General features: G+C 37.6%; 1 protein-coding gene across 1 annotated transcript; it reads left to right on the forward strand.

The window, feature by feature from the left end:
- The first annotated feature begins 4,785 nt into the window (after positions 1-4,785).
- On the forward strand, positions 4,786-6,281 carry LOC109004718 (late embryogenesis abundant protein D-29). The gene is made up of 2 exons (XM_018983353.2): positions 4,786-5,385; positions 5,697-6,281. Exons 1-2 carry the CDS (start codon positions 5,055-5,057, stop codon positions 6,056-6,058), a joined length of 693 nt encoding a protein of 230 aa, XP_018838898.2. The 5' UTR covers positions 4,786-5,054; the 3' UTR covers positions 6,059-6,281.
- The last annotated feature ends 16,378 nt before the right edge of the window (positions 6,282-22,659 follow it).

The raw sequence follows: 22,659 nt of genomic DNA on the forward strand, positions 1-22,659 counted from the left end.
ATTTTGACTGATAAGAAATAGTAATAGGATTTGTAAAGTTCTGCTTGAATATTAGGTCATTGCTTCTCTTCCAGATCTTCCAAATCACCACTACAAATTCAACTAGAAATACTTCCTCCAAGTCAACAAGCATATAAAGAACTATGTCTTTGAATGATCTTTGAAGAGATTTCTTCTTCTGAAAATGCACTGAGCAGTAACTCCAAACATCATTAGCTGAGGGGCAATCCCAAAAGGCATGTTCTACAGTTTCATCTACTTGGCAGCATATAGGACAAAATGAGTCTTCAATTATTTTCCTCCTTAGGTTTGATTTAGTGGGTAAGGCTTTGTGACAAGCCTTCCAAAGGAAAAGTCTTTCAGCACTGGTAATGGGAAGTTTCTACAGTCTTCCCCATTTATCGTTTGAGCAATTTGAGTGGCAAGTTTGGCCCTTTGAGGACTGGTAAAGAGCCACTTGCAAGTTCTAAACACTTTTTACTGAAAAAACTCCATTTTTGGTCCCATTCCAAATTAACTTGTCAGGATTGTGGCAAAGAATGATTGGTATCTGCATAATTGTGTTGATTTCAGCCTCAAAGAAGAGTATCTTCAGAGTTTCAACTTTCCATGAAAAGGTGGAGTGATCAATCAATGATGCTACCATTGCCTCAGGATCTGAATCTTTTATATTGCTTTGAATCATGTATGTCGTGGAGCATGGAAGCCATTTGTCATTCCAGATTCTGGTCCTTCTACCATCTCCAATACACCATATCAGGCCAGCTTCCAGAAGAGGTTTTGCAGAAATGATGCTTCTCCAGATGAAGGAATCATTTCTTTTGAGTTTAGCCTGGAGAAAGTTTCCATTGGGATAATACTTAGCAGAAAGGATCTTAGCAACTAGCGAGTCAGGATTTTGGACCAGTCTCCAACCTTGCTTGGCTAGCATAGCCAAGTTAAAAAATTCCATATCCCTAAATCCTAGTCCACCAGTAGCTTTAGAAGTCCTCATGTGGTCCCAAGAGCACCAATTGGTCCTGCCTTTTTTCTCATGTTGACCCCACCAGTATTGTCTAATTAATCTGTTTAGCTCCTCCATTATGGATTTAGGAAGTTTAAAAACTCTCATGTTATAAGTGAGTATTGCTTGAATGGCTGCTTTGATGAGGATTTCTTTACTAGCTTGACTCAAATGCTTCAACTTCCAGTTGCTAAATCTGCCTCTCACTTGATCAATGATACTTTTGAAGCCTTTGATTCTGTCTCTCCCTATCTGAGTTGGTAAGCCAAGATACTTATCATAGGATTGAGAAGATTTGATGCCTGCAACTGCTAAGATCAGATCCTTAGCTTCCTTCCTTGTCTTTTTTGTTGAAGAAGATAGAGGTTTTGTCCTTGTTGAGTCTTTGACCAGAGCCTTGTTCATAAGTTTCCAATAAAAAAAGGTAACCTACTCCACTTTAGAGGGTTTGCCTTGCAAAACAAGATGCAGTCATATGCAAAGAATAGGTAAGTAATGTGCAAACCTAACCTGCCAATAGAGACACCTGTGATTACTCCTCTACTTTTAGCTTTTTGAATTAACATGCTTAGAACCTCAGCACACAAGATGAACAAGTAGAGAGAGAGTGGGTCCCCTTGTCTAATATCTCTAAAGGGTAAGAAAGGGTTTTTTGGAATACCATTGATAAGGATTGAGTAAGAAACTGAAGTGACACGTGTCATGATAATATCAACCCATTTCTTTGCGAAACCCAGTTTTGTCATAACAACTGCTAAAAAAGACCACTCAAGCCTATCATAGGCTTTACTCATGTCTAATTTAAGAGCCATATGACATTCTTTACCCTTCAGAAAATTAGTCATAGTGTGCATAGTTTCAAAGGCCACAATGGAATTATCAGTTATTAGCCTGCCTGGAACAAAGGCACTCTGAGAAGAGGATATTAGCTGAGAAATGATAGGTTTCAACCTGTTTGCCAAAAATTTTGCCAAAATCTTATAAGAACATTACAGAGTGAGATGGGCCTGTATTCAGAAAGTTTGGAGGGATTCTTAACCTTTGGAATTAATGTAGTATGGGTTGCATTAAACTCCCTGGGCCAAGAACCAGAGCTGAAAGCTTCCTGTACTGCTGAACATATTCCTTGGCCTACCAAATCCCAATGCTTTTGATAAAAGACAGCAGGAAAACCATTGGGTCTAGGGGACCCTCAACCATTCATACTAAAGAGAGCTGCTGAGAGGAAGTGAAAAGATTTTTTAAAAAAGTTTGGAACATGTCACCAACCTCCTCAGGCTTGTCAGCAGTGGTACCTATATCTTTGGAAATCTTTTTGATGGCATTGTGTTCCTTCCTTTGATTGGCACACATGTGGTAAAACTTTGTATTCTTGTCTCCTTAAGCCAAGTTTGTTTTGCTCTTTGTTTCCATTTTGTGTCCTCTTCTTCTAGCAGCTTATCAACTTCAACTCTGAGTTTGTTGATCTCCTCATTACAGTTCCCTTTGTTAAGAGCTTGGAGCTGTTTGATATGACTGAGCTTTGAATTGATGAGTTTCTTCTGGTTCTTGAAACTATTCTTACTCCATTGCTGCAGGTACTCCTTACATCTGTGAAGACCTTTTGAAGTTTCTTGTAAATTAGAGCTCTGATGTAAGGTATTGTTCCATGCCTTTTTAATCAAAACACCGCATTCTTCTCGAGAGTCCCAGTTGGCTTCATAGCGAAAAGGCTTTTGTTTCTTCTCACCATGGGCCAAATCTGTAGCGGTAGTAAGTAAAATGGGGCAATGGTCAGAACATTGGGTACTTAAGGATGTAACACTACAATCAGGGAATAAGGTGAACCATGACAGGTTACCTAAGGCCCTATAAAAATTTTCTTTTGTGAAGTAATCTCCCTCTCTTTTGCCTCTCTTCTGTTACTCCAGGTAAAGAAATCTCCCTCAAAAGGTACTTCATTTAGGCCACTGTCCTCAATAGCAAATATGAAATTTTCCATCATTCTATAAGGTCTCTCAGCTACACCCAATTTCTCATGTTGAAAGCATATTTCATTAAAGTCTCCAAGGCAGATCCAAGCCTGGCTATTACAAGGTTTCAAGCCTTTTAGCAAATCCCAGCTACCTGCTCTTTTGTAAGCCTCAAGGTGTCTATAGAATCCTCTGAGAGTTAAGCTCTGATTCCCATTAGGGATGAGCACCTCAATGGAGATATGATGCTTGGTATAAGACAATAAATTAACATCAAGATCCCCTTTCCAAAGCAATGCAATACCACCATTGAGTCTCCTGCTATCAACAGTAAAATTGTTTGAATAACAATATTGGTTTCTGATTTGTTCCACCTTACTCTTATTACACTTTGTTTCTATGAGAAAGACAAAGTTTGGGCTCTTTTGACACACCAAATGGTGTAATTCTCGAGCCGGATAGCCTCTTATTAATTGGTGTTGTTTACGAATGCATGCATACATGTGATATGCCATTCAAAGCAATTTATTATTAGTTGCCTCAAAAATATATTATTATAAGAAATTATATTTGTAACTTTAAGATGAGTAATATTTCCGTACTTTTTTTTTAAAAATAAATAAATATAAAATTTATGTGAAAATAAATCATTTTTCTAATAATGAACTCTATTTTTATTTTTAAAGATAGTGCAGAATTTGCACATAATTATTTTATTATTATTGATTTAAAAACCCAATAAATGATTAAGGAGTTTGGTTTAGGATTCGATATATATATAAGGGGCGTCTAAGGATTAAGATGGCAACTTTCCATTGTGATCGTTAACTTTCAATGATCCAAAATTTCAATAAAAAATAAAATATATCTCCAGCTTATGCAAATCATAATCTCAATGGCCTTCGATACGATCAAAGACTAATTGTCATCATATGGCAAGTTGGAGTCTTTGATGGATCATGATTATTTACCAGGATTTGAAACTATTCTATATATTCCAATGCAGCTGTTGATTTTAAATTAAATAGTTGAAATTTTGTTAATACCAACCAATTAATTAAGCATTTGTCATTCCAACTATTAGATAAGTGCTACATGAATTACAAAGAGATCTAATAAAAATAAATTCACATATTAATATGATTTTATTGGATATGTTAAATTTACTTTCTAATAAATATAATTTTATAATCTATCGTATAATATGATGAAATCACGTTAATATATAGATTTAATTTTATAAAATGTTTTAATTTGTGAGTAAAGTATTTTTCTAAAAGATATAATTGGTGGATGGATTGAGTTTCATGGGTTTCCATAATTTCATACACATGATGGTATATAATTAATGGATTTTGGGATTAAATATAAATCAATGGATCGATGGTGATATCTATTGTTGGGATAGTAGAAAATAAAAAGACAACAATATAAATCAATGGGTTTCCACAATGCTATGATAAGCAGCTTAAAAAATTGTTAAGAAAATTAATTATTTATTTGTGATTAATTATTTTTAATAAAATAATTATTTTTTATTAAAATAAATTTATTTTTATTCTTTTTATTATAAATAATTAATCATAAATATCTATTTTTTTTGCTGCAAATTCTGGCACTGTGGTCGATCTTTATCTGGTAGGAATCAAGTCGGTGTGATATTATAATTGTCGAGTTTTGGACTGTACCAATTTGTCATTTTGTCCGAACTTGTCTCGAATACAGCCCTCCTCCGTGCATGTTGTCCCATTGAAACAATGACACGAACCATTTTGGGTACTTAACATGACAACTGGGTAGCCAAAACCTGACACATGGGTACCTCACATTAAGCTTTGCCACGTTGCCTGACTCGTCATGTCTTTGCCAAGATCATCGTCCTCTTCCTTTAAATTCCCAGTCTCCGCAACTTTGTACTTCGTTCTCATCCTTTCGTGATACGGTCTATATATATATCATCACTCCAATTGGTTTTCACAGCAAACCTGGTTCGGCCTAGCTTTGACACTTCGTATCACTCTCTCTGATTCCTCCCATCTTCGCCTGTAGATTAGAGTACGTTAAAGGGAAGTGAGTTTGTTTGATAATCATCCATTATAATGGCTTCCAAGCTACTTCTTCGGCTATTTGTTATGGTGGTGGTGATGCTGGTGGTGCTAGAAATCTCCTTTGCGGGGTGCTCTGTGCACGCAGCAAGTGATCAAGAAGGTCGTGACTCTGAGGAAGCAAAGAACAAAGCGAAACATGAGCAGGATAAAGCGGCAGAGACGGCGCAAGAGACCAGAGAAGCTTCGGAGTCGTGGGCCGAGTGGGCTAAGGAGAAAATTGGTTTGAAGCAAGAGGAATCCGAGGAAACTGGTAAGAAGGCTTCTGATATGGCGTCTGACGCTGCAAAGAAGACCAGAGACAAGTTCGAGGAGGCGGCTTCTGGTTTGTCTAAACTCTCTCCCCACCAAACGACCTCAATCGTAATTCCATAGAAAAAAATTGACTTACTGTTTTAACTATGAAAGGACAAACCGATGAGTTGCCATAAGAATATTGTCATAAACAATTGCCACTAATTGTGGCCAAATGGACTAGGTGGTTGTGTTTTCTATTTAGATATAAGGTTCATGGGTTAAGAATTGCCTTAGTTGTGAACGATCCTACTTCCTAGTATAATCAGGGCTTCCTTAGGATTAAAAGAGGTTTGATTATGGATTTATTAATTGTTGTGTTTTGAATTGATGGGCATGCAGGCGCGGGTCAATACAGTGCAGATAAGGTTAGAGATGTAAAAGATGCGACAACAGAGCAGGTCAGGGACGCTAAAAATGCTGCTACAGAGAAGGCTGGTCACATAACAAGTCCAGCGAAGGAGAAGGCCAGTGAAGAGGCAAACGCAGCAAAGGAGAAGGCTAGTAAAATAAAGAATGCAGCGACCGAGAAAGACAGCAAAACAATAAATGAGGCAGAGGAAAGGGCCACTGAAGAAAAGGAAAGAACATCCCCGAAGGCAGAAGCAAAAGAAAAGGCGCATAAAACCTTAGAGACAGACAAGCAGAAGACGCATGAAATTAAAGACAATATAGCCGGTCGAGGCCGTGCTGAGGAACTCTGAGCTGATCCACGTAGCAAGATATATTATATATATACGGCAGGCAGATTTACGTTTGATCTTCTATTGCTGATCAAGTTCTGCAGATTGTTGAATATGAGTTTCTGAGGATGTAATTCGTGGTTATGTTTGTTATGTTTCTGTTTTGAGAATATCTTCTCACCGGTCTTTCTCTCAATAATATTTTGCCACGCAGCCGACTCAGTAATTTTGCTGTTATTTGTTTATTCAACATGTTTAAATTATCCATTATTAGAGTATTGGATTGTCCCATTCTATTTTTAAAATTTTGATTAATATATAATTTTTTTATATTTAATTAATCATTTAAAATTTATATTAAATTAGTCATTATATTTTTTATAATAATAAACTATTATTATTTTTAATTATTTATATTTTTTTATTTTATTTTCATAATTTTTAATAATTTCTAACAAATTATATTTATATTTATTTTTATAATTTAATAATCTATAATATAATAAATTTATATATATATAGACGGTAAAATTTTATATGAATAAAAATTTTATATTTATAATATAATAATCTTAAAAAATATTTTTAGATTTATTATAATTTTTTTTATATTTTAAAAAAATAAATTTATTGTAATTTATAATTTGAATAAAAATAATTTAATTAATTTAATGTAAAATAAATATAAATTATATTTATTAAATTTAAAAATAAAAATACATTTAACTAATTCAATATCAATGCTCTTACATGCCAATTCAACATGAAAATCATTTTCAAACGATCTCCCACAGAACACGGAACAACTTACGACAGTACTGAAAAAAGAAAAAAAAAATATTCATGTTTTGGCCGTGACTTGTTCCTTTCCTATTTCTGTTCTGCAAAACCGAACTTTGGTCTTCCTCTTCTCGCACCTTGAATCTGCAAGCTTGAATCCGCAAGCCATGGTGGGTCGCAATGGCCACACTTCCAAATAATATTTTGCCAACTGACCACTAACTTTCAAAGAGAAGGATTTGAAGTTCAAAATCTATAAACGAAAGGCGTGGAAAAATTTCATGTAGTCATCCTCATGGTTTTACTTTGTATAATGCTGAGATGTCAGTTTTTGATTGGGTGTTGTTATAAGGCTGAGCCTTACCACTCCAAAACGGAATTGCTCTGTTTTTGTGTCATGCACGGTGAAATCTGAACTTTTATATGGGTTGCGGTTGAGCTTTGTATGCCAGAGCACATATTTTACTTGCAAGGACGGAGTCTGCCTCTTATATTTCCTTTCCTTCATGCTATAGCCTATTATTAATCATTAGAACCATGAATGCAGAAGAAGACAAACTATAAGAATTTAAGGATCGTTAGGATTCTTATCAAGACTTGCATATTCTGATCTGTGCCATTCATTCGCACAAAACAACCATGATACAAGAGCGCCTCTTTTACATTAATCAATATAAAAGAATTTCTCTATCCTGAGTAGAGGTTACCACTCCTGTCTTGGTACTGAGATAATGGTTTTTGCAGTCTTTCCTTCCATGGAAGGAAACCTTGAAAATTTGTACGAGAGATTGTCTCTCACGGAGCAAGAAGAGAAAGCTATTGACGGGAAGACATTACAATAAGGAGGCCTTCAAACAAACGATGAGGAAAGCATGGAGACCAGTGAAGCAGATAAAGTTTAGGAATCTGAGCTCCATTCTACTTCTGGTGGATTGAGTTTGAAGATATCAAGGATAAGGATAGGGATAGGGTTTATAAGGGATGGCCCCTGGGCTTTCGATAAAAGTTCAATGATGATCAAGAAGGTGGAGGGATCCCAACAAGTGCACCAGATCCAGTTTACAGAGACATTATTTTGGGTAAGACTTTATGATTTACCATTGATGGCAAGAAATGAGTACATTGGTAATGTTATAGGCAGTTCAATCGGTTGAGTAGAAGAAGTGGACATAGACCAAGGGGAAATGGCCTGGGTAAAGAGAAATCTGAAAATATCAGCTCTACAATACCGTAGAGTGATGATCGTGTATTGTGTATATATCATAGTTTGTTACAAGAGTTCGATAAGATAAATATTGAAAGATAAAGCAGTTACACAAGCCTAGGATAAGGTTAAGATGATAAGCCTGGTGGTGCTGGACAATCGATGGACTCTGAGTATTCAATATCCCCCCTCAAGCTGAACGGTACTGGAAGAACGTTGAGCTTGCTCCTGAGAAAGCTGAAATGTTGAGATGACAGCTGCTTTGTGAGGACATCGGCAAGCTGATCTTTGTTGGAGATGAAGCGCACGTCTAAGGCCTTGCGTTGGACTTGTTCTTGTACAAAATGATAATCAATTTCGATATGTTTCATACGGGCATGAAACACTAGATTAGCCGCGACATATGTAGCACCCACATTATCACACCAAAGAGTGGGTGGATGAGAGAGAGAGATGCCCATCTCGCGAAGGAGAGACTGAACCCAAATGGACTCGACAATAGCATTGGAAACAGTTTTGTATTCGGCCTCAATATTGGATCTAGCAACTGCAGGTTGTTTCTTGGAGTTCCAAGAAATAAGATTGGGGCCGAGAAAGACACAATAGGCACCTGTGGATTTGCAATCGCAGTCGGCCCAGTCGGCATCGGAATAGATATAGAGCTGAGAAGTAGACCCACGGCGTAGAAGAAGACCATGATCAATTGTATTCTTGAGATAACGTAAGATTCGTTTGGTTGCCGCCCAATGAGAAATGGAGGGATGATGCATGAATTGACAAACTTTGCAGGCATGGGATCCACACGGGTGAGAATGGACGTAACAAGAGACTCATAAGACGAGTCAAGACCTCCCAAGAGGAAGTAGGTGTACTCGAGGTCATTCAGAGGTTGCCCAACAGCGGTGAGAGAGTCCGAATTGGACTTGACCTTGTTATAGTAATCAGAAATTGAGCTGCTACCTTTCTTGAGAGCCGCCAGTTGGAGTCGAGTGGTCATCACCTGAGCACGTGAGTTTGTAGAGAAAGCCTTCTCAAGGGACGTCCAAACTTCATGAGAGGTGGTAAGACCAACCACTGTTGCCATAATTTCCTCGGACAGAGAGGAAAGTAAGGAGCTAAGAACAACTTGGTCTTGATCCACCCATTGAGTATAGGCGGGATTGACTGCCGATTGGGAGGTGGTAGAAGGCACGAACTGAACTGGGTAGGGAATGCTGCCATCTACATAGCCAAAATATTTTTGGCCACGAAAATAAGGAACCATCTGAGATTTCTAAAGAAGGTAGTTGTCCTTGGTGAGGCGAATGGTGACAACATGATGAAGGCTGACAGTAGATGGGATAGAAGGTGTGATGGGGTTGGTGGTTGACATGGCTGAGGTGTTTGAGCCAACTGACATAGGATCGAGGGAGACGTAAGTCAGAGGAAATGCTCTAATGCCATAAAGAGATAAATATGAAAATATCAGCTCTACAATATCGTAGAGTGATGATCGTGTATTGTATATATATATATATATCATAGTTTGTTACAAGAGTTCGATAAGATAAATATTGAAAGATAAAGCAGTTACACAAGCCTAGGATAAGGTTAAGATGATAAGGCTGGTGGTGATGGACAAACGATGGACTCTGAGTGTTCAATATTGGGGAGAGTTTATGCGAGTGAGAGTAGCCATAGATGTTGGCAAGCCCCTTCTCTGAGGGAAGAAAATGAATATGGGTATTGATAAATCTTGTTGGGTTCGATTTGCATATGAGAGACTACCAACTTCTGCTACTGTTGTGGAAGGCTAGGTCATAGTCATCGGGAGTGTACTCAATAGGAAGAGGGATTCTCATATGGTCAAAGGGGTGGTGGTAAGAGATGGGAACAATGAGAATGCAACTGGGCTGAAGGGGCAACAATTCCAAAAACGATTCAAACTAGTCAGCCATTGATGTCGGAAAGAGTGGACACGAAGATCTTAGAGGAATCTAATATGGAATCTGAGAATCCCTCTGGTTTGGCACCCAGTAGTGATTTCAAACAATTGCCAGTACTGGATTGTCATGTGATTTCTAGGTTGGATTCTACCCAAATGACTGGTCAGAGGGTGATAGAAGGGGAAATAGTGAAGTTAGGAAAAGAGAAGGGAGGAATTGAGGTGAGAGGGCAGGAGAGGTGTGCAGAAATGGGCTGGGCTGATAGGGAAGGAAAATGACGCCACCAATTGATAGAGCATATCACAGAAAGCCCTTTAACCTTTGTGTTTAAAAAAAATGGAAATAAGGAGGGAAGAAAGTGGAAGAGGGTACAAATTGCTGAGAATCAATCTTCTTATCAGTCCAAGACTTTGGGAATAAAGCCAAGGAAAAGAAAAGGTGATGTAGAGAAGGAAGAAGAGATACAAAGGGTGTCTAAGCGTTGTCAAATTTAGCAGGAACAAAATGTTAACCAAGGGAATAATTCTAAGTAGATATCGGCAGAGGCTAGAAGCCAACCCTACCGGAAGTCATGAAAACACTAAGCTGGAATATACGTGTGCTTGGGAACCAATGGAGCATTCGAATTCTTCGAGACCTAGTCAAGAAGGAAGATTCAGACATCTTGTTTTTACAATAAACAAGATTGACTGCAAAAGCCATGGAAAGATGTAAGTTCACCTTTGGTTTTTTGAATTGTTTAACTATAGGTAGTATTGGAAGAAGTGGTGGGATTGCTTTATTATGGAAGTCAAATGTTAATTTGCTGGTGTTGAATTACACTAATTTTCATATTCATGCTGTGATTAAAAGAGGAGGTACTCAATTAATAGAATGGTTTCTTACGGGTGTGTATGGAAATCCAGAAACTAGTCAGATGGGGGATACATGGAAATTGATAAAAACTTTGTTTCATAGGGATGGAAAGGCATGGCTAGTCTGTGGGGACTTTAATGAAATTCTAAATCAAAATGAAAAGAGGGGAGGAAAAAAAAAGACATGAGAAAAAAACTCAGGGAATTCAGAGAGGTGCTGGATTATTGTGCTTTGAAGGATTTGGGATAAAGAGGGCCTCGTTATACTTGGTGTAATAGAAGGGAAGGTGGGGTTAGTATCTGTGAGAGACTGGATAGGTTTCTAGCCAATTCTAATTGGATACATATTTTCCCTCAAGTTGTTGTAACCCATATAGTTGCTGCATATTCAGACTACTTCCCAATATGGATAGATTCTTACAAGGAAGAAGCACAAAAAAGGGTAAAAAAGTTATATAGGTTTGAAGCAATGTGGCTGGGGGAGATTGAATGCGATAATATTGTAAAAGATATTTGGAACCAAGGGTCAGTAGAAGCAATATGGGAAAGGTGATGGAGATGATTTCTGGATGTAGTCAGAAGTTGGAGATGTGGAACAAAACTAAGTTTGGCAATGTTCAATATCAACTTTTTCGGGCAGAATTGTGACGCCCCGACTCCCACGTACGAAAACTTGGGAATCGTGACGTCGGGATGATGACAATACGGGTTACGCATCCCAACGATAAGTGCTCAAGTGTGTGCAACATGCAAGAAGTGCACAACAAAAGTCGCAGCGGTTAATTAAGAGTTAGCCAACTAAGTACCATATATTTAAATACAGATATCTAAAATAAATTGTCTTTAAAAAGTTATATAGTTATCTAATATAAATATAATACAAACCAAATACATAGCCAAAAGGTAGGAGACAAATCCCAATACACGAGCAAGTGATCCCAAATCACTTCTCCGGCGGAGCCGAATCCTCAGGTTCTTCGTTCTCATCTGCATCAAAATTTGCGATACCATAAAATGGTACCGTAAGTAAGTAATAATCCAAACAACCTACGAGATAAAAATGCATTAATACAACCAACAAATAGACCCTAAAACCTCATTTTTCCTGAAAATGATTATTTCCAACACATGCTAAAAACCCCATTTGACCATAAACACGCCATGAATAGTATCCGTCATTTTTCCAAAAAATTACCCAAACATAAACCAACCATTTTCCCATAAAATGATGCTCGTAACCATTAAATCATAAACCGACAACATAATCATTTATCGGACACTATAGGCGGGATTCTACCATCATCATTGCTCATCACCATCCCTACCGCATGTACCGTAGGCAGGAATCACAGGCGGGACTATACCACCATCCCTACCACGTGCACCGTAGGTGGGAATCACAGGCGAAACTATACTATCATCCCTACAATTCCTTTTCATACATGAGGTACTGACAAGAGTACTGTAGGCAGGAATGACAGGTGGGACTCTACCACCATCTCTGCTTATCACCATCCCTATCACATGCACCGTAGGAGGGACTATACCACCATCCTTACTTACCACCATTCCTACCGCATGCACCGTAGGCGGGAATCACAGGCGGGACTATATCACCATCCCTGCTTACCAACATCCCTACAGTCTCTTTTCCTTTCTCTCAAACCAGTCAATCCAATCATTTCAAACATACTCAAAATCATTCTTCATATGAAAACTCGGTATTTCAACTATATACATGAACATGTATGCAATTATGCAAAAATCCAGTTTTCATTTACAGACATGAACATGTGTGCAAATACATTGTATATGACACAACACAAATATTCATTAGCCAACAAAACCCAACATAATCAAATCTCGCAACAACTTCATCCTCCAATCCAATCGACCCCTTTACTCCTCGGACTCAGTCTGGCATAACCAACCAGTTCACAGTAAAAATGAGTTAGTATAAAAATACATTTAAATATCAAAAATTCGTTGGGAAAATACTTACAGTGTTATAATATAATTTTCGAAGGATCACGGAAGTGCTAGAAATGGCGACACTACAATGAAATAGTGAGAAAATGCACAAGGCTTTGGGTCTCAAAATGCTAGATTTTGAATGAAGACAAACGCAGACTTGAGATTACTAGGGAAGGACTTAGGGATGTTGGTGAAACTAATGGTGATGGTGGTTGGCCGTGGGTGGCGGTGTAGAGGGCGGTTGAAATCCAAAATGGAAATTGAGATGGATGGACTTCACCGGTAGCGGATCGGAGCTGAGGATAGGTGGGTTAGGTAGCTAGGGGGTAGCCAGTGATGTGGTGAAGAGCTGGTGGCCAATGGCGGCGCGATGACGGTGCGCGAGTACAATGGGTGTCGCGGCTTGAAGCCGTACGTGGGGGCTCACGGCGGCGCAAGAAGAGCTGGAAATTGGGGGGTGAGGTCTTCGGCTGGTGGGGAGACAGTTTGGAGGGGCATTGACAACAATGGGTGGCGCATGGCAACGCTGTGGAGGACAGATGTATTGATGCGGAAGAGAGGGAAAAGTCACACACGGGAGAAGAGAGAAAGAGGAGAAAATGAAATGAAGAGAAAAAAAAAGAAGAAGAAAAGAAAAAGTGAGGGAAACAAATGAGATCCAGTCCTCACATTTTTGGGTCACAAAAGTGATCCCATGAAAAGAATTTCAAAACAACAAGTTAAATAAAAAAATTTAAACGTAGTGATTAAATAAAAATAAAATAATTAAATCTAACAATTAACTAATTTAAATTAAAGAGCAATTTAAATAATGAACAATAATTAATAACAAGAAAACACATTGAATTAACAATTAAAAATCTTAAAATAATATCACGTAAATAATCTAAAATTGAAAACAAGAAAGCTCATAATCTTAATAAATGCAATAATTACTTAGTCAAAATACACGTAAATACAAAGTATCACAAGAACAATGTTACAAAAGATTCAAGAAGGTGACCCTACTTGATCCTCTAGTGAGTATCATAACAATGCAAGGAAAGAACTGCAGATCTGGTTGGAAAGAGAAGAAGTTATGTGGAGGTAGAGATCAAAGGCCTTATGGCGAAAAGAGGGTGATCAAAACTCAAGTTTCTTTAATGCCAAAGCTTTACAAAGAAGGCGAAAGAATAAAATCCAGAAGTTACAAAATGATTATGGGAATTGGTAGGAGGGTGAAGAGAAAGATAAGCTTATTGTTGATTATTTTAAATGGTTATTTGTTGCTTCATCTCCAAGAGGCAATATGGATTTCCTAAACAAATTATCTAACAAGGTAACAAAGGGAATGAATGATGAATTGACCGAGGCCCATACTGAGGAGAAAATTGATGTGACACTTTCTCAGATGCATCTCACTAAGGCTCTAGGACCAGATGGAATGGCATTAGTATTTTACCAAAGATTCTGGAGTACTGTTGGAAAGCCAACCACAACAGCTATTCTGCAAGCTTTGAATCAAGGTGAATTTCCACCCTATTTGAATCACACGTTTATCACTCTTATTCCCAAGAAAAAGGTCCCTATGAAAGTGGTTGACTATCAATCAATTAGCCTTTGCAATGTACTTTACAAGTTGATATCTAAAGTAATTGCAAATAGGCTAAAGAAGATTTTACCCACACTTATATATGAGTCACAAACTGCTTTTGTGCCTGTGAGACTTATAACGGATAATGTCTTGGTAGCATATGAACTTATTCATTACTTGAAATAGAAAAAGAAAGGGAAGTAAGGCTACATGTCTTTAAAGTTAAATATTAGGAAATTTTATGATAGGGTAGAATGAGACATTTGAAAGTCTGTTATGATGAAAATGGGGTTTGATACTAATCTGATTAATATGATTATGAAGTGTGTCTAGACTAACTTTTTCAGTGCTAATAAATGGAGAACCAAAGGGCCCTATTGTGCCCAGTAGAGGGTTAAGATAGGGGGATCCCCTATCCCCCTGCCTGGCAAAGGTGAAAGGGCATCTGGGCAAAAGACAAATCATGAGAAAACTGTTGTGGTGTTCAGAAAAAATGTTCCTAAACTACACATGAATAGATAATGACATTGTGGGGGTATAGATTAGGTGCAAAAATATGAAAAATACCTTGTCCTACCTCCAGTACTAGGCAGATCTAAAACTCGAGCTTTTTCTGATATAAAACATAAGGTCTGACAGAAGCTACAATGTTGGAAGGAACAAATGTTTTCCCACGGCCAGCAAAGAGATCTGAATTAAGGTTGTTACTCTATCTATTCTCATGTACTCAATGAGTTGTTTTTTTGTTGCCTAGCTGGTTATAATCAGATTTAGAAGCTTTGATGGCAAGATTCTAGTGAGAGCAAAAGAAGGATGAGAGAAAAATCCATTGGGTCAGCTGGGACAAAATGTGTGAGTCAAAGTCCAGAGGGAGATTAGGTTTCAGAGATCTAAGAACCTTCAACTTGGCATTACTGGCTAAACAAGCATGGAGGATATTGCATGAGGAAGGTACTTTGTTGCAGAGAGTGTGTAATGCTAAGTATTTTTCAAAAGGCAATATGTTTGAAGCTGGTCTGGGAAATAATCTTTCGTATGCATAGAGAGGGATATGAGAAGTAAATGGCTAGTTACAGGTTGTAGATGGAGGATAGGAGATGGAAAAACTGCCAAAATTTGGAAGGATCACTGGCTCCCAAGACATAAAGCACTATGGTTAGAAGCTGGTGACACTAAAGAAGTTGATATGAATGAGACAGTTGACAGGCTTATTAACAACCAAACAAAATAGTGGGAAGTAGATAAGGTGAGGGCTATATTCAATCCAAATATAGCTGATGAAGTTTTAAAGATTATTGTTTGTCCAGGAAACCAACCAGATAAGTGGATCTGGACTCAAGAGAAAAATGGCATTTTTAGTGTCAAAAGTGCCTATAGGCTGTTTAGAGACAAAAGCAAGGCCAGCACAGGAGAATGTTCAAGCACCACCAAACAGCAGACTCTTTGGAAAGCTTTGTAGAAGACGTATGTTCCTAACAAAATTAAAATTTTTACCTGGAGAGCATGTAAGGATGGTTACCTACACAACACAACCTTGAGAAAAAATGTGTTCCCATTGAAGGAAAATGTTGTGTTCTGCAAGGAAGTGGTGGAAGATACTCCTCATGCACTTTTTTTCTGTTAAGCTAATAGGGATCATTGGAAAAGTATGTTTCGATAGTTCTAGGAATTAGACAGAAATATGTTTATCATGGATATTGTGCTTACTGTGAAAGAGAAAGGAAGTGGGGATAATTTGACTATTCTTTTCCTATTAGCCTGGAGCTTTTGGCATAGAAGGAATAAAATGGTAGTTGAAAAGAGTTGTATAGACCCAAACCAATCAATAGAACATGCCTTCTCACTGCAACATTTGCACATGGGAGACAAAGCTGAGCCAAATTCAAACATAAGAAAGTATTGTTGTTGGAAACTACCCCCTGCTGGTTTTTTAAAGTTAAATGTGGATGGAGCTATGTTTTTTGATCGGCATAAGGCAAGAATTGGTTATGTTCTAAGAAATGAAAATGGAGACATTGTCTTGGCAGCTAGTAAAATAGAAAATGAAGTACATGAGCCAAAATACGTAGAACTATTGGCTATGTTTAGATGTTTAGAGGTCTCCAAGTAGTATGTGCTAATATGGGGATTCAAAAACTGATTCTTGAGAGTGATAGCTTGTTGATGGTGAATGATGTCAAAGCTAATGGAGTTTCCTATTCTATGCCAGGAAATCTTGTATGAGAGGTTAAGAATCTTCAACTTGCATTCATTGAGTGTTTGGTCCAACATGTTGATAGATATGGGAATGAGGTAGCACATAAATTAGCTAGACATGCTTGGAATGTTGAGGATTTAGATATGTAGTGGGAGAATGTTCCCGAGTTCTTTTCTCAAGCCATATGGCTTGACAAAAACTTGTAATGCTTATTTCTATCAATGATATTGGTTTTTCCGATAATATATATTTATATATATATGTATATATAGAAGAATTTCTACATCTCACAATATGCAACGCCTCCCAAAAGCAATAGATTTGGTTTCAAGTTTCAAACCATCCAAGAAGCAAAAAAAAAAAAAAAAAAAAGGAAAAAATTTGCAATTTTGTAGGAGAAAAGGGCAGGAAATAGAAAATAGTTCGCTGGAGGGAGAGTTTTTCTTCAAGATACATAAAAGGGAGGCTCTTGGTTAAAGTCTTTTTTGGAAGTTATAAAATTGATAAACACACGTAACATATGAAATCATATGAAGGGTGGTAATACTTCTCAATAAAATTACTCAGTAGCTACCAAGAACAGAAATTTAAAAAGGAAAAGAAAGTGGTTAGTATTGGGATTTAAATCTGGAATACACCTAGATGGATGGATGGACAGCCAGATTGGGCCTCGATCTACCTTACAAAGGCCTACGAATGCAAGACCACAAGTCCATCGAAGGAGAAATAAGAATCGGCCCGTATAACCACATGAAGATTTCAATCTGAACCCTATTAACTACGGTTGAGTCTACAATCAAAGCATACCCGAAGGACAGTTTCTCGTTGCCTTGCATCAATTTGATTGTAGACTATATCGCGGGCCATCGGATGTTGAGTTTCATGGACGCATACTCTGAATATAACCGGATTCGAATGAACCCGTGTGACTAGGAAAATACTACATTCATAACAGATCGATGGTTGTACTGCTATTGAGTGATGCCCTTCAGATTAAAGAATGGAGGGGCGACGTACCAAAGGCTGGTAAACAACATGTTCAGAGAGTAGATCGGGCAGAACATAGAAGTCTATGTGGATGACTTGCTCATCAAAAGCAAAGAGCCAGAGCAACATACAATAGATTTGAGGGAAGCCTCAAGATCCTGAGAAGATACAAGATGAAGCTTAACCTCGCGAAGTGTGCCTTTGGGGTAGAGTCAGGAAAATTCCTCGGCTTCATGGTTTTAGAGAGGGGGATCAAGGCTAACTTGGAAAAGATCCAAGCAATCATTGGCATAAATCCCCAAAGAACTTACACGAGGTTCAAAAGCTAACTGGAAGGATAGCAGCACTCAATAGATTCATGTACAAGTTGACGGACAGATGCCTGCCTTTCTTTCAAGTTTTATGGAAAGTCCACTACTGGAACGATGCATGCAAATATGTATTCATCCAGCTTAAACAATACCTATCAAATCCCCCCTTATGAGTCAAACGATACAAGGAAAAGCCCTGTACATATACCTATCAATTGCATTGGAAGCTATATCAGTTGCATTGGTGTGAGAAGAGGACAAGGTACAAAAGTCGGTCTACTACATCAACCGAGTTTTGAAGGGAGCCAAAATAGGTATCTGCTAATTGAGTTGATGGCATTCAACTTGGTAGTAGCCGCATGCTGGCTGAAGCCTTACTTCCAAGCCCACCCAATAAAGGTCCTAACAAGAGCACCATTAAAGAAAGTACTACAAAGGCTGAACACCATCCTCACTTAGGTACACAACCAAGAGATTGTCTTAGGATAACCTCCTAAGGTCAAATGGAAGAATTAGAGTTTCATCGCCGGAAATGGTGGAGGGAATAGAGCGAGGGGTATGAACACTGTCATTGACAACATGCCAGAGAATGTCAACAATTGGGCGATAAGGTATCCATCCCAGAAATTGTCTCGCATGCCTCATCGCAATCGCGCAAAGGTGTAGGTATTCCTCAACATCCTCAAAAGGCACAACCAAAACACCCAGAATGGGTTCTTGAAACCTATTTGGAATAGGTTCAAGGAAGTCCAAATAGAAGGCCATTTCAATTTTCCCTCATCTCGACTAGTCCCTGATTGCTGGTAGGGTAGAATGTAAAACCAAGGAAGGCAATGAGGCAGAACGAAGACTAGTCGAAGGACATTCGAAACCCAGCACCATCGATAAATTGACTTCCATCGATGAAAATGGCTAGAGCCACCAAATGGGAGGGGAGCCTCCCTCCCTGACAAAGTACCAGAAGGCCTCTTTTGGCCATGGGAAACAAGTTGTTCCCTCAGGAAGTGGCGACCACTAACATGTAACTAGTCCGGCATGACTAAGAACCTATCAATGTTAACTCAAGTCAAAAGGGCGTCAATTCAAAATTCTTCCTAGTGTCGCTCAATCTAGGAATAGACCTTTTTTAAGCGATCCTACTCCTAGTTTGAAAGATGGAAATCTCATTATCTTTGGGAACAACTCCCCACATGGCTTGAATGAAAACTCTTGGGAGGAAAGCCTCACTAGCAGAAAACTCCCAACCATGATCATATATGAAAAATAACCTTTTAAACCAGTCCTTAACGTGAGAAAAGCGGGGTTCCAGATGGGCTACCCAGTAGTTGGTACAGGAATAGAAGCTACATAGATTACCATCATGGAACCAAGTGTAAAAGAACTCCCTAGCAGTCAAGTCCCTAGTAGTGTAAAAAAACTCCCTGGCAATCAAGTCAGGGTAATCCTTGTTGTCGGTTCCCAAGAACAAGCTTCATACAATGCAACATGACAGAAGGATCCTCCAAACATTAGGATGAAGCTGCGAAGGAGCTAGGGACAAATAATCTAGAACATCCTAAATGGGGAGGCAAAAAGGAAGTGACAGTCCATTCAAGAACATGTTGGGATACAATGTGACCTCAACATATCCCTATGAGTCAACAGCCCCACGGCAAGCTTCGAGTACTACCGAGACTACAGAATCAGGAACTCCAAAAGAATTCCACACCGTTTCTAGATCTGTCTGAGTAGTTGTTTTGGGCCAATGGTACCCTTTTAAATATGGAGGGCTACTCTTGCTCGAAATCCCAGGATTCCTGGGAGACCCCTCGAGACGTGTTGAACACAAACCCTGAAAAGAAAATAGGGAAATATTCTTGGGTGCCATCGATAACAATAGAGAAAGTAAGAGAAGAAAGATTAGGATTTTTTCGAAGAGGAGGCAAAAGTAGTAAACGACAGCGTGAAAAAGACTCGTAGGAATCGAGGATTGGAATTTAAATAGGGAGGCAGCAATGGTTGGATGACTCCTAGTAGGAAAGTGACGAGTGTCACAAGAGAGGGGATGTCACGGGCAAATCCTATGATCCTCGCTGCATGAAGAGATGGGAGATGCAAAGTCGGCACAAGTTACCTAAGATACTGGAATGGGTATCGTCAAAGAAAATTATTGGGAAAAGACAAAACAAATGTGGGTAACTGAAACAATGCAAGGAAAAAAAGAAAATTCTCACTGTACTTGTACAATAAGAATTTGGAGGGACAGATATCTCCCTAGTCAGACTGGGCCCGATCCACCTTATAAAGGCCCATGAAGGTAAGACCATAACTCCAATGAAGGAGAAATTAAGGATCCACCCCGTCTAACCAAGTGAAGATATCACCAATGAACCCAAACCCTATTAACTATGAATTAATGATATAACCACCGAGGGAATCTTGAACCTTCCTAAACACGAAAGGCATCCGAGATTCTCACCCATGGTGATGTTTAATTTTACAGTTATTGCCTATCCAAGGCAAGATATTCAGCATATCCAAAATCATCGAAGCAAATCATTCAGTTATACGATTAAATCATATAAGTAAGCACCTATATAACTGGCATTGACTGGTAATAACAAAAAATATGTTATTTACTAGGTTTGGAATTCTAGTGATTCTTTCAGAACCTCAGGTTTTCTTCTTCATTTAATTAATGGCAGGACAAGTCCACCTCTTTTAGAGAAAGAGTTATGAGTTAAATCCTCTTGAATGCATGATATTCCTTCAAAAGTACTGAAAGCTAATCTGGAAACACACTAATCGAAAACGCAGCTTCCATACCAATCTCGAAGAACCTTTGGAAGAAGAGAGGTAGTCTTCTCCAATGCTTCTCTTGGATAAGAATGGGTGGGATTCAGGATTCAAATAGTGGATTTCAAAATCTCGTAGAGAGATGATCAAGCAAGCAGCAGCCCGCCCCAATGTTACAAAATGAGTCAAGGCTTCACACCTTGTGTGGTCTGGGATCATCAAATCAGATTTGTCGGACAAAGCCTGCTTTGAAGGACCCACAAGGTGGTAACTAAGTTTAAAAGAGAAAACAATCAGGCTGCATGTGTGAACAAACAAACTTTGCGCAACCAGCTTAAGTAGTTTCGGTGGCGGGTTTTCGTCTTTGTTGTATAACGGGAGGAATAGACGCTTGCGAACCTGTTACTGCCATCGAAGAATCAAGATTTCTTGAAGCAATCTACGTGACATAAAAGGCAGCATAGTTGACTCTAGAGAAGTAAGCAAAAGACCATCGGTAAGCAGCTTTGGTATCGACAACATTTTCTGTTTTGACAGTATATTCAAGGTAACTTTTACGACCCTAGTGATTTCATATTTCTCTGTCATAAATACTGATTTAGGTATTAGATGTGTTCTCAACACACCAAACCCCTACACTTCCTTTAATGAAGGTTGATTGAGGCCTTGTTTGTTTTCCAAAAACATCTCATCTCATCTCATCTCATCTCATCTCACTTCATCATTACAATTTTTTCAAATCCCCACACAAAATAAAATAAACAATTTAACTTTTTCAAATCCCAAAACAATAATAATATTAAAAAATATATTCTAATAATATTTTATTCAACTTTTTAACTTTCATCTCATCTCATCTCATCTCATCTCTGAAAACAAACGAGCCCTGAGTTCATTGGCCATAGTACCAAACATGTCCTTAGAGCATTGACAATAATCTTGTCATTGTCAAGTCTAAAATTTAACTAAAAGTTGAGATTTTGACTAAAGCCAAAGCCATTGGAGATATTAATCCACATTGGACTATCTATCCCAAAGTTAAAATAATAACATAATATTATATATTTTAATAATAATTTTTTCTGAATATTTTTATATTTTGCAAATACACTCTATATATTAATTAATAATTTAATTTTTACTTGGAATTATTGTTTCCTAACTATTTTTTTCCTCAACCTAATTATCCAACAAATACACTCCAACTAAAGAAAGAGAAACAAAAAAGGGAAAGGGGAACTGAAGAACTGTAGAACAATAGAACTTGAAGAATATTTTTAGACGAAAAAATTGTTTTGGAGATGAATAGTAGAATTCCAAATTTGGAGAATAATTTGACTTTACTCTAGCTCAAAAGCGGAACATTGGATTTTTGACTACTCTAATGCAAACCATTTTAGTAAAATTTTGGCAAAATTTGATTAGACACTGACATTTGGCTAAATCAATGCCAATACTTTTAACAACACTAAGATCTAGGTTGGTTAGGTCAATCGATGATGCAAAAGAACATCAAAAAGAGCATTCACGTTGGCTTCATCAAAGTTATCTTTAAAATTTGATGAAAATTACATGTTTTTCATAAATCCAAAATCTCTCTAGCCATAATCTCACATTGTATTAGTCAAAGTAATAATATAATATAATTTTTTTAATAATAATATTTTTTTATTTTTTTTATTTTACAATTATACTAACTGTATGTTAATTAATAATAATATTTTTTCCTTCACATATTTTAAAAGTGAACACAAAAATAAAAGTGAAATGACTTACTAGAGAAGTGAAAAATGTAGAAAATGAAAATTGAAAAGCAAAGCAATTGGTGTAATTGTTATAATAAAATATTACTTTTGAAGATGAATAATACATCTTTAAATTTGAAGATATACCTAAAATTACTTTAACTCATAGTTCAAACTTTTATTTTTTGAAAAAATTAATGTAAATTATTTTATTTATATATTTTTTTAAATTTTAAAGATATTTTGACTTTTGAAGGAATCATGCAATATCAGTGCTCAAAGAAGGTCATTCAACTT

Source organism: Juglans regia, chromosome 7 (assembly GCF_001411555.2).
Source record: "Juglans regia cultivar Chandler chromosome 7, Walnut 2.0, whole genome shotgun sequence".
NCBI lineage: Eukaryota > Viridiplantae > Streptophyta > Magnoliopsida > Fagales > Juglandaceae > Juglans > Juglans regia.

Excerpts from the sequence above, each read along its gene's own strand:
- LOC109004718 (XM_018983353.2), top strand. The coding sequence starts at position 5,055 with ATGGCTTCCAAGCTACTTCTTCGGCTATTTGTTATGGTGGTGGTGATG. Across the intron at positions 5,386-5,696 it reads GTTCGAGGAGGCGGCTTCTG|GCGCGGGTCAATACAGTGCA; the intron begins GTTTGTCTAAAC and ends ATGGGCATGCAG.